At 35.2% G+C, this 13,192-nt stretch overlaps 2 protein-coding genes across 2 annotated transcripts in view; one reads left to right on the top strand and one right to left on the bottom strand.

Annotated features, from left to right (window-relative positions):
- The window catches only part of FGF7 (fibroblast growth factor 7), a 22,393-nt gene extending 16,692 nt beyond the window's left edge, over window positions 1-5,701 (bottom strand). The window contains exons 1-2 of the mRNA XM_026045752.1: window positions 5,597-5,701; window positions 4,495-5,080 (exon numbers count right to left, since the gene is read on the bottom strand). Of these exons, the coding sequence (XP_025901537.1) occupies window positions 4,495-4,780 (286 nt within the window). The 5' untranslated portion in view covers window positions 4,781-5,080; window positions 5,597-5,701. The remainder of the gene's footprint in view (window positions 1-4,494; window positions 5,081-5,596) is intronic.
- The window catches only part of FAM227B (family with sequence similarity 227 member B), a 22,866-nt gene continuing 14,629 nt past the window's right edge, over window positions 4,956-13,192 (top strand). Inside the window, exon 1 of the mRNA XM_026045812.1 lies at window positions 4,956-4,968. Within this exon, the coding sequence (XP_025901597.1) occupies window positions 4,956-4,968 (13 nt within the window). The remainder of the gene's footprint in view (window positions 4,969-13,192) is intronic.

Here is a 13,192-nt window from a genome sequence, read left to right as displayed (position 1 = left end):
TGTTACAATGGCATAGCATGCATATGCCAACATCTGTTTTATCATAAAAAGTATATATAAAATGCTATTGGAAATGACTTTGATTTCCAAGTGAGTTTGAATATTTAACTACTAAAATGCATTTGAAATGTGTTTTGTCATCAGTTTAGGGTCTAAGTTTGAACAAAACCTAGATTCATTTAATGATGCTGAAAACTGTGTAGTCGAATTTTGATGAAAATATAAGAAATTTCTCAGTGTAAAATGTGCACCAATTTGTGTAAAAATATCACTGGTCTTTTTCTTTCTTTTTTTTCTTCTTTTTCTTATGTTTTTGACCTCATCCACTGGAGAGAAAGAAAAATGGGGGGGTGGAAATATGCACTTTCTGGGTTTAAAGCACACATGGAATATGATAGGATCAGACATGTTAGGACTCAGGTTCCGGGAAGGCTTTTCTAGTAACTAAGAGGCCCTTTGAAGTTCTTAAAATGAGATTCCAAAGGCAACAGAGCGTGGAAAGTCTAAAGCATCATCCAGTTGTAGTTGTAAATCCTCCTGGATAGAGTCAAAATAAACTCTGGTTTTGGCCTTTTTTTTTTTTTTTTTTTTTTTCTGTACAAATTTAAGTAAATCTGGTAAAATTCTTAAGACTGAAATGAAAGTAAATGTAAGCAGTAATAGAGAGACTTGCTTTTCATCAGTGATAGGGAGTTAACAAATTGCCACGTTATTGCCATCATCTGGTCAGTCACTCTYACTTATTAATCCTGAATTCTGGGAGTCTAGTTTGTATGCCCCTTTGGATTATTTTAAATGAACTGGGTAGAAATTTTATTTTTGAATTAAAGAAACAAATAATTATGTTTGGGCAAAGTATAATAAAGAAAAAAATAATTAATAATGAAAAACTGTGCTGGATGATCTTGTTTCTCTGGCTGTTTTCTGATGCTTACTTTAGTTTTTCATTATGTGGCTGTGAGTTTTCACTCTGCATTTTTATTCTCAGCCTGAAAAGCAGAGCCGTTTGTCAGGTGCAAAGTGGTTTCTTCTGCCTAGTGGAAATCACTATCCTCTGATTTGCTTATTTTACTCTTATCTGCTTCATGTCCACAAGAAGGATCTACTGCTTACTGAAGTATGGACAGAATAAATGATCTTTGAGTACCTAATAAGGTCATCACTATATTAGATAGGATTCAGCMGTTTCCTTGCATTGGCATGGTACGCAGATACTACTTGGAGTAAGCAGTTAAATGCATTTTGAAACCAATGAATGATAAATAGATAGACAGATAGATAGATAAATTACGGCCAGTGAGTGATAAAGATGTGGTACTTCATTTTGTCATAGAATTTCAATCCACTTATATTTAATGTGGGGGTTTTGCATCAGTATCTTAGTGACAGTGTTACAGCTTCCTGTTTCACCTGTTGCTTTTATAGGATGTGTATAAATTTTTTTTTTTTAATTTTGTAACTTACTACGGGGCTTAAACTGCAGCAAACTACTGCAGAGATCTTGCTTCCTGATGTCTTTATATTTTTACTTTTGCAATCTTGACTGATCAGAAGAGATCCATGTGTTTTGGTACTTTCCAATGATACCGTTGAATAGTAATTCTACACACATTTCAAATTGTGAAGCTGATTGCTCTACACAGTGCTTGTGCTCATGAGCTGAAAACAAGTTACTGATTTTGCAAGACTGTCAAGGCAACTTCTTAAGATTAATTTAACTTAAAGTAGTTAAAAAGCTGGATTTTTTTCTTGATTTCATTAGAACATGTTGATGATTCAAAAGTCAARGAGATTCCTTTTCTTATACCTGTAACTTAAAGTATATTTTACTTTTTTTTTATAGAAATATCTCCAGTTAATATAGGAGTAGAAGTTGAATTTTCATCTGTGAAGGATAGAGAGTTTGTTAGCTATTTTTGTATTGTTAGGATATTACATAAATGGACAATTAAAGTATGAAGATACTTCTCAGAGCAACATTTTTCACAGCTGTTGATTAATTTGGCTACATCTGTTCTGGGATTTCATCTCAAGAAACAGATTTTATTTATTTAACAGATCTTATTAATTTAATGATTTCAGAACTAGAAGTCACAGAACAGGGACATTTTAACTTAACTGTTAATCCATCTTGGCAATGCATATAGTATAAATGATACTTTTCAGAGACCCTGGATTTAAGTTGTCTCTTGAGTCTTCTGGTTAAAAAAATGTTTGGAGAAAGCTTATTAGTGCCATCTTTTTTTTTTCCCTCTATGTCATATTCTTGAAAAGTGTTTTGGTATAGGGCCATAAACACATCTTCAAGGAGGCTTTTTGCATCCTCAGTTGGGTAGAGAATGTGATTTTTAAAAAATCTTACTATATTAAATATTTCTTTTCAGAAACTGTTATCAGCATTCAGACCTTGTCGGTCATCTTCATCTATATTTCCCTATTCTACTTATATGACAAAAATATTTGCAGAATTATTTCCTAGTGTRCAATAGATAAATTATAATGAGAGACTTTAATATCATGGGATACTCCCCATGTATTTTACATAAATGCAGTAGAGAGATCTTAGCACATCCTAGTGCATCTCATTTACAAGATAAACCATTCAAGCTTTGATTCTTTTCCTCCTGATACCTATTATATTTACCAAAAAGGAGAGTAAAGTTTGGGGGGGGTTCTTCAGTATACAGGTTTAATGAATCAAGATAATAGTCCTGTAACTTGAGGTAGTTTATTGCCATCAGTAAATCTTCATAAAATGTTCAGCAAACTCCACAAGGAAATAGATTGCCTTTAGCACAAGATGACCTGATATCCTCTAATGGTTTCATTACAGAACATTTCTGGGTATCATTAGTGTGCTTTAGCAACATGGAATCCTGCAGAGAACTGAGTCTTTGCTTGAATTTGAAATAATGCTAAATTGCTAACCAAGTCCTTAGTTAAGCAGTCTTGGACCACCAAAAGAAAATTTATATAATTATTTAACTTTACATGTTGTAATAATCTCATTAAAATGTTTCTTTGTAAATAATAACAGAAGAATGGATAAAATGCATTTCTATGCCAAAAAAAAAAAAAAAAAAAAGGCTATTTCAACAGTAGCAGTTAGTTTATTCAATTCTGTGGGAGCAACATTTCACTTCTAAACTTGCCCTGTAAGTCTTTCTCCTAGCAGGGTCTTCCTGAAGCTCAATGAGACTCCTGCATGTGGACCAGATAGCTTTTTTGGCCTCCGGCCATGTGATACCTTTGAGAGTATTAGGGCTTTACAGAATATGATGTAGGAAGAAAGCAGACATACAGAAACAAATTTTAAAAGAAACAGTAACATTAGTCAATGAAATTTTAGCCATGCAAGATACTTAATACAGTTGTGAAGTAGAGCAATAAATTCTGAAGCCCACTAGGTAGGTGCTTAGCACTGAAAAGTGCTGTTTTTGTAGCAAATAAGCAGTAATCTTCATTGGAAAGCTGAAACACGTTAACAGCTCTTGAAGTTTGTGGGGTTTTTTCTGTTATATAAAGCATAATAATATGTGCAGCATATATTAAAAATGCATTTAATTGCATTGGACAGATATTTGTTCTTTCAATTGACTMTAAATACTAGACCAGAATGTGTCTAGCCCTTTCTCTTTCTCATATTTGTTTTGAATTATAATCCTGTACTTTTTTTCTGTTTTCTTTTTTTAAAAAATAATACAGCCTTTAAAAGGAGATGTGAAATTTCTCCAAACTGACAACATAATTGTGACAACATAGAAGCCAAATTGGCAAAAACAATGAATGTAGAAATGATGTCTTCAAGTAGTTAAAAATAAAAGTAATATAGTTATGTATTTGAAAAACATTCCAGAACAACGTTTTTTTGCCAGTGCAAAAATTGCAGAACTTTGCAAAATTTTATATATCCATTCTCTCTACATGAGTCATCTTTTTGGAAGAAAGAGGAGAGAATATTTTTTCATCATCATGATCATTGCAATAATGAGCTGCAGAAACTATAATAGATTTTGTTCCTGGCTTGGCAAAATATCTAAAAGATTTTGCAAGACAGTTTACATAATTCTTTCCATTCAACTTTCTAGTATTGCATATGTTTCAATTGTTAACTTAAACATACCAAACTTGTAGGTAGTTTGTGGAATATATAAATGTGGTTTATTGTTTCTTAAGTATTTTATGAGCAGAATTTGTGGTTATGCATTTTCATACTTACAACCTTAATTCACTTTTAAAATAGCCTCTCTGTTTGCTAATAGTTAACAGCTGTAACTAATACATTAGCAGATCTACAATGTAGTATTTAAAATGACGCATTTCAAAATCAATAACAAATGTCCTGCTGTAGGATTAATTGGAAAACTTGCCTTATACAATGGTCAGTACTCTATACAAAATTATTTTCAAATTACTCTAAGTCAAGGAATAGGAGACAATGCTGCATGACTTTCTAAAAACTTAGAAATAGCAAAAGCAAAATGTATTACTTACTGTAGTTGTTGTTTGCTTCTCTTGTCCCTTTTACTTTGCCTCGCTTATCAATCCTCATATACCACTGAGTTCGACAGAAAAGTCTTCTCACTCTTACATCCCCCCCTTCCATATAATCATAGCTTCTAGTATGTCGCTCAGGGCTGGAACAGTTCACATTTGTAGCCATTTGCTCTGGAGTCATGTCATTGCAAGCTAAAGATATAGTGCCCATTAGAAAGATAATGTAAAAGTATGATCTGTAGAGCAAAATTGGCAGGATCCATGTCAGTATCCATTTGTGCATTATAGTGCAGTGTTCTGGGTGTTCATGAACAACATAATGAAAATTAAATCTCAAGTAGACGGTTGCTCTTAGGTCACCGACCTGCCTTCTGTCTTTATGAGTTACAGATTGATTTAAATGAGACTGTTCCCTCTTCTAGAATTCTGATCCTTATTCCTTAATAGTTAATGGCGAAATGGAAGAGCTTCGTAAGTATCTTTTTCAGTCAAAATATCCTTTAAAGACACAAGTTATAAACACCTTTGTTGCTGTGACCTTCTGTGCTACTTGAATTTGCTGCTTGCACTGAAAGTAAAAGATCTGTGAGGAAAAGTTGCATATATAAGTCTTTATGAGCAGTTGTTACAAATGTGCAAGAATAAATTATTCTACTGAAATGTTCTATGCATAAATCCATAACATGCTATGCTCATTTTTAAAAATAGGCAAATGTATATACAACAAATATCTTTATATAGCCTTTTGCATAAACAGTCATTTAAACTGATTGTAAACATACTTCTGTCTTCAGCTCAGTTACAAGTCCTTCCAAAAAAGCCCTCAGCTAATTCAGTTGAACTGTTTTCATGCACTGAAAAATACTGCTGCTTGCTTCATGCCTCTGCCTTCGCTATTTGCACCATTCTATCAGAGAACATTTCCRTAGTCCAGATTTCAAGACAGACTACATAGTCGTGTCCTTTCCTCTTTATGCCTACATTTTTCAGTATATTCATAGAAAAATTACTCAACACATTTTAAGCATCTAACATATAGAAAACAAGATAAAAGCTATTAGTAACTGCTGAATATGTTTGGAAAGGACAGATAACTTACTTGTTTCGGTTGATAACAGCTGGATAGGCAAGTATTCCATTTCGGTTGTCTGCGTTTTGCAACATGAGACCCTACTGTAGCGACAAACTTTCTCAGCTCAGAAAGACTCCACCAGAATTGTAATTGTTTCCATAAATCAAGSCGCTCGAGAGGAGGTGTGTATGTGCTTATGCGTGCGCGTGCATGTGTGTGTTGCGCCTGTTGTTCAGTCCTTTTTGATAAATACCTTTGCTGACCTCACTTGGAAGCAATTAGAATTTAACCAGTCAGCTGTCAGTTGAATCCAAGAGCAAAAATAAAAGGAGACTTGTGTTGTATAGTGTCCAATGGTCATCAGAGGGAGCTGTGTACATAGTTTATACTTTAAATCTCCAAGAATCTAGTTTGTAAAAACATATATTCTATGGTGTGCAGATAGAATTGCTTCATGTGCAAGTTAGCATTTCGGTTCTTTGGTTTAAATCAGTATTTGTCTCTTAAAAATTCTTTGTCTCTCACACACACTTATCTGGGTTTTCTTTCAAATCTTTTTTTTTTTTTTTTTTGCAATTTGATAAATTCATGCTCTGCTTACTGCATTTCTGATGGAGAAATGAAACATGTGGGTCCATTATGTACTGTGGAGAGGGCGTGCTGTGGTCTTTATAGACTGTGCAGGGTATTTGTGTTTCGTAGACTTGTAAAAGAGGAACAATTGCACAGAAAATCACTGAGATTTTTATTAGATCAGCCACTAGGGGAAAATGAGAATGTGTATTTGGATATTGCAGAGTCTGACTTCCAAGCACAACTTTTATCAGCATGAAGGAAAAGAAGAACTACTAGGGAACGGTCTTCCTTAGCGTTTGTAGTTATTAAGAAACTCGCAGTGTAAGAATGAAAAGTTGCAGCAAGTAAAACCTGTGCGCTGKACAGTGACTCGTGGGTGACCAGCAGGCTTAAATTGTAGAGGTTCAAAGTAATGGCTAAATACTGAGTTTTTTGCTACTCTATGCTGATTTTCAGCTGTGGCATCAGTCTGCAATCCAAAGTCTATGTTCCATTTGAGAATTAAAAGATGTGTCTGCAGAACTTGGAAACTCTGTTTTTCTCCAAGGAGGATTGAGAACCTGCCGTTGTTCATAGCAGGTATTGCAGTGTAGTTTGTCCTTCTCTGATTTTTTTTTTCTCTCTCCCCTACTCCTCACTCCTGTAGAAATGGGAAGGATTGCTTTTAAAAACTTGATTGAAACAAACTGTAGAGGTAGTTTAAAATCATAGGGAGTACGGATGTGCCACCTTGTGGTAAGGGGGACATAGTAAATTAGGATTTTTCACTGAAATGTTCCAGAATGAGCATCAAAGGTATATGACGCCAGAGGACCTCATGTTATTCAGTCTTTCCTGTACACAAGCAGCCAGAGTGAGTAAGGAAATCTTCCTTGAAGTCCTCAACTTCTTCCTCAGAGGCCTCTTGGATTAACCCCATTTGTCACTCACTTTTTCATCTTTTTTTGAGCAATTTTCCCTCAAAGTCCAAATCAACTTTTCTTCTCGCTGTCTCCAGTTCAGCCTGTTGGCCTGTTTCCCATGTTTGTGACTCGACTAACATTTCCTAATTCAGCAAAGCCCTTGCTCCATGCACCTCTCAGGATACGGAGCAAGCGGCACTGGGTGCCTTTCCCATGTTGGATGTTCCAGAGCCGTAAGGTGGTGGCTGTCATGAAGACTGAGCCCCATAGGCTGTGGTCACTGCTGTTCCCAACCAAGCTTGTACCTTGTCAGCCTATGCCCTTGGTTCTGGCCAGAAGTGGGAATGAAAGGGCTGGGTGCAGCTGGACTTTTGCCGGCGCATTTCTTGTGTTTGTATCAGTATGTTCTCAGACCCATCCTGCAGCCTGAATTCAGAATGACAGCAATGAAAAAAATCCGTGGCATTCAGAAGGCTTATCTAGTGTGTATTATAAAGAAAGCAATCAGGGATAAAATGTAATCTCTATTTTACTTCTGAAAGCGGGGTGCAAGCAATTTTTTTCTTTTTTTGGTAAATATTCTGGGTCTTTTATGAGCAGTGACAACTTTCACTTTCAGATCTGTTCTCCACTTTCTAGTTTTTTCTTTCTAACTGACTGTTTCTTTTTCTGACTGTTAGTAAGAAGGTTGGGGGAAATACATACCTGAAGTTTCCATTTCAGAAAGCCGGAGCTACTCGTTTCCAGGCATAGGCATGTATTTCCCTTGGCTCTGCAGAATAAATCACTTGCTGTAAGTATGTTTTGAAGTGGTGCTTCAGCTCAGATCAGTTTAAATAAGGCACTAGCTGTAAGTTTAGTCAGTGAACAATGCAGTTAATCTTTAATTACTGATAACTTTCATGTCCTCTCATTGTCTAATTATAGAACTTTTTCCAAAATGTTTTTACTGTATTAATATTGAATTGCACAATTTCATGTCTTACAAGTACAAATTCATATTTTTAAATGAAAAAATGCCATCTTGATCTGCATATGCAAATGAGTATTTCTCTCATATATGTCAGGTCTCTTTAAATGATTCAGCTCACTTCTGTTCAAGATGAGCATAACTAACTCCTCTCAGTTTGGCCTGTTCTAGTTTTATGGAAGATCATGCTATTGACTTGAGCTGTATTTCTTTCTCTTTGCAAACATCTATGCCAAGAACTTTGCAAATCAAATCCCAAGCAGTTCTTTAACAAAATAGACTAGAAAAATKGTGTTTCTTTGTCAAGTTATATTTGAAAAAAATGTGTTAAGACAYCCTGACCACGTGAAACAAGAAAATGTAGAGAAATGTATAACATCCTCACAGTTTAAGCTATTCTTTAATATTTAACTAAACCTGTTCTCTGTGCAGTTCTCCTTGTTTTGATTCCTGCCTGCTAATTCATAGGCACAGCACTGGTGCAGTGCATTTTCTGGAAAGATGGAAAACAAGGATTGTGCCCAGGCCCCCAATTCAAATAGAAACAGCCTAATAAACTTTTATCTCCATTCATTTAGGAAGCTACTTTTCCCTCCTGTTAGAGGCAAGCATGTTTTTTTTTCCCAGCAATTTTAAAAACAAATCCATTTATATTGTTTTTCTCCATTGTTCATCCAGAATATGACAAGGCGATTTAAATCTATGGGAAAACTGGAAWGAGATGCAGGAAGATATTAAGAAAAGTATTATCAAATAATTGACACATACATAACAGGGTTTTTTTGTTAATTAACTCCAGCAAATTATTTCTATATAACTCATTTTAGGAAACATAAATTCTAGGAATACCTTACTTGAATCAATAATAAGCATAAAAAGCAAAGGCATTCCCTAGGAGGAATGCTGTAATACTGACTTTTGAAGGAGCTAGATGGAATAAAGCAGAATGGGATTCTAAAGATAAACCTTTGGGGAGGGAGATGAATCCCTTCTTTCTCAATGTATTTACATAGGATGTGGTTGTGACAGGCCTCCTTGCTCTTGCTAGCTGAAAATCCAGTCCATGCCTTCCCTCACCTTCAGGGAATCCTTCCACTTGTGGTAACACCAGGACACTCGCAGTGCAATTAAGAACTATGTTACCAGAACTGAAAAAGTATTGAAGACAAAAGTTTGGTTTACCTTATGACAGGTRTGAACCTGGGGAAGCCTCTGTTGGTTACGTGACAGGCACATTTGCATTCAGGTTTTACCAGTATACTTACAATGTTGTGATTTCTTCTGCCTGTTTTTAAATATATTTATTCCTTTTTTTTTTTTAAGATGTGCAGTATCTTTTTATAGACACAGCTGATTAAGCAGCTGATTAAGTAAGTTAACTTTAAGRCTTAGATTCCTAGAACTTGGCTGAAAGATCTTTTTATAGTATTGCCAAAAATATTATTTCCATGAGTTTACCTATTATTATTAATTCTTACATCAGTAGTAACAAATACAAAATCACCTTCAATCTCTGCTTTTATGTAAGTGTAGCTATTGACAGATTGAATATCACATGTAGTCCAGGAATGGGATGTACGAATGGTTTGTCTTTTGTTTCAAGTTTCCAACCACTAGAATTTTTAACCGTTCACATGAGTCTGCATAAAGCATAATTATTACTGTAACTTAATGATTTAAGCATTGCAAGACTCGTAAGACCTCTTAGTATGGTAACATTATAACACACATAACAATATACCCGTTATTAGCTGTCTGTCTGATAGTCGTTTAATCTTAGAAAACAATTTTAGTTCCTTTAATTAGAGCCTCATGATAGATCTAGTAGGTACCACYCCTATTGAACTTCTTTTGCTTCTGTGATGGGATTTTAAAAGCCTCATCATACACACAGATACACTCTACTTTAAAACATTATTAATGCTTTAAAATGCTCAGAGCCCACAAAATACTGATTTTTTTTTTYCCCCTCATTAAATGAGGCATGGCATTTGTGAAGAAAAGAATGATGCTAAAACTTGAACTCTATATTGTGGTACATACACAGAAAGGCAGCTAAGTCAGTGTAATCAAAGAAAAACCCTCTCCTCTCCTGACTTATGAATATTTAGCTTTGTAACCTTAAAGTTCTTTTAAAATGTATGTGCAATGTATTTTTTTTTTTTTTTATTTAAAGCAGAATGATTTATGAGTCAGGTTTCTGTCATATTGCGGTACAAAGTTAAACATCTGGCCCTCAATTACAGGAACGTATGCAGTGTAGGTAGTGTGGGGTTTCCTGGGTTTTGTTGCTAGTCTTTGCTTCAGGAAATTATCCATTTACACTTGTGCAAGCAGACTTTCCTCCAAGCTTGAAATACTTAGTTTTATTGTGTGGGTCCTGAAAGGAGACTGTAAAGTGCTAATGATATGAGTGCAGCTCCACCGAACTGAGCACTGGGTTAAAACAAACAAGCAGGTCACCATCAGTCTTGAGATATCTGTCCARTGTAGGTATGAACCAATGGAACACTTTTTCTATTGCCTGATAATAAAAGAAAAGAAAGTTTCAAAATACTTCTGCATTCAAAGTAGCAGAGCAAATTCAGCATCTGTTAAAAGTACAGAATTTCATCAAGGGAGCAGAAGCAGGGTGGGACGCTTCATTGATTTCAAACTGACTAAAATATAAAGGTCCTTGGCCTAAAGATTACCAGAGTGTTTCTGTTCTGAGTGAATAGCAGCTTCTGCGTCTCTGTATTTGTTGTTCTTCTATAGATTCAGAGAGTAATCTCCTGTATATGTGAACAGCTGTACTTCTGTGAATTTAAATGTCTCTTGCTGCAGCTGTTGCTATGTTAGATGGATGTGTGCCTCTCTTGGCATCCACAAGGATTGAATTTTGCCAGCAACTGATGAAGGGCAGGCTTTGAAACAGATCTTAGTCAGAATTGGTATTGGCTCATCTGCCTCTTAAGCCCTGGCTTACTCTGCTTACAATAACTATCACATTACTAAAATAATTTCTACACTTTTAACATTATTTCCAGTTGATAATTTTACATACCTGTTGTTGAGAAGGGCTATTTGGTGTACGTGAACCCTTCTCCACCTAAGCCTGAATATGGCTGTCCTGTGAAGCTGGAATGCAGAGCTTGGTAGGTAAAAGGTAGGTAGGTTGACAGTTTTTAGTAGGTTTTTAAAAAGCCAAAAACTTCAACATCTCTGCTTTCTCTTTTCCCATATAGCAGACCTCTTTTTCTTCCTATAAAAGAGGGAGAACCTATATGATTTCAACCCTTTTGCTGAAAGGACTTAAGTGGTGAAGATTGTGATGCTTTTGTCCTTTACACCATGGATAAAAAACTGTGGCATATGTTTGAAGAACATATGTGACATCTTTGAGGAATAGCTGTTCTTGGGAATGCCCATTATTCACTCAGGAGTTAGAAATTATGTGATTTTGGAGACTAATGATCAAAAATAGTAAGTGTGCATAACAAATAAATCATAAATACACAATCCTCTGAAAAAATATTTTCAAAACTCTTCAGTATATGTTTATATATTAGGGCTGATCTTTCAGAGACTTCCTAAATGAAAAAAAAAAAGCATTGTTGAAATGGATGCAATGAATAGATGTATGAACTGTAATGTRGAAGTTACTGTGTGAAATGTATCATGGTTGGAGGTACAGAAYGTGACAGTCCTTTGGCATGGCAGCCAGCAAGGATATTTTTATTTGATTCATTTGACTGAAAACCACAGAATAAGARGATACAAATATTTGAGAAAAGTTACTGAAAAGATTTTTAAGAATTTTGACAAGCATTTTTTGCTTGTTAACCACATTTCAATAAAGTTTCTCTCTGAAGATCATGCCTTTGTTTCATAGTATTGTTAGATGTGAACAATACATTGGCAGTATCTGGTATGAATTCTTGGTCTCAAAATATCTCTGGTGAATTCTTTATCAAATTTAACATGTATTCTAGAATCTATAGGCACAGATTAATCTTCCCAATAAGTGGGCTGTGCCTTTCCTTGTTGCTCTTGTTGGTGACTAAAACTTGTTTTATCTGTCTTTTTTCTTGTTTTGAAAAGACTCATCCTCCTGTTTTCTGTTAATTCTCAGTAATATCTGGAGGTGGGGTAAGAGTAATGCGAGACCTCAAAAACATGGAAGAAAAGACAGATCTTTTAAATATTCCTTAAAATTTAAAGGATTTATTACAATCCTTAAATCCTAGTATGAAGACTCTGAAGTTTTATCAGTAATGCCTTGTATGTTTGGCTGCCTTTTCCTTTGAGAGACATTACTTCAATGACAATAAGAAGATAACTTTTACAGAAGTCTCTAGTTGTGACAGAAATATGTGGTTGTACTATGAGAGACCACTTATGTACCCACATAAGTTTTACTAGAGTTACATCAACAGTTTTAATACCAGTATTTCCCAGTCTGTGACTGCTTGACTTTGCAAACTTAATATTGTTCTGATATAGGAGAAGTTGAGAGCGTGTGATCATGGTCTAGAGCAATGTGTAGGACACCTCTCACCAAGGCTGCTGAGTTGAGAAGCTTGATAAACTCCTATATGAGTGGAGTGATCAGTGTCCTCAAGGATCCAAGGGGGTCTGATATTGCCCTAGCAGGTGCTGCTATTTGGAAGAAAATGAGGAATCAATTATGGGAAAAGGGAACTTAAGGGAACATTTAAAACATCGGCAGAGAAGAAGTAATGGAGAAGTTTGAAAGTTTGAGAGCTCATGGAAGGAGGGAGAGATGTGAGACCTGGGCAGTCCTTTATGAATGGAAGTCTTTTTGGTTTTGAGTACTTATGAAGAAAAGAAACAGCTGGCCTACACACTACTGCTAAGTCTTGGTCACAGCTTTCAAGATTCCAGATACTGGCCTGCATTTAATATTAAAGTGCTCCACTCAGGGTTGGCCAGAAGATAAGGCTTCCTTTTGGTGTCTGTCTGGAGGTGGAGGCAGAGTATTTTTTGGAACTTCAATATCACATTTACAAGCTAGTAAACCAAAGCAGTATTCCATTAGAACACTGACATCTAGATCTGAAATAGTCCTTGAGTTTTATTTCTCACAAATGTCGTTTATGAGCAAAACTGAGAATAATGGTTTTTTTTTTTTTTTTTTTTTTTTTTTTTTTTTTTTTTTTTTTTTTTTTTTTT

This window comes from Nothoprocta perdicaria, unplaced genomic scaffold, assembly GCF_003342845.1.
Source record: "Nothoprocta perdicaria isolate Ctin4 unplaced genomic scaffold, notPer1 scaffold_41, whole genome shotgun sequence".
Classification (NCBI taxonomy): Eukaryota; Metazoa; Chordata; class Aves; order Tinamiformes; family Tinamidae; genus Nothoprocta; species Nothoprocta perdicaria.
This window is presented reverse-complemented; position numbering and strand designations above follow the sequence as displayed.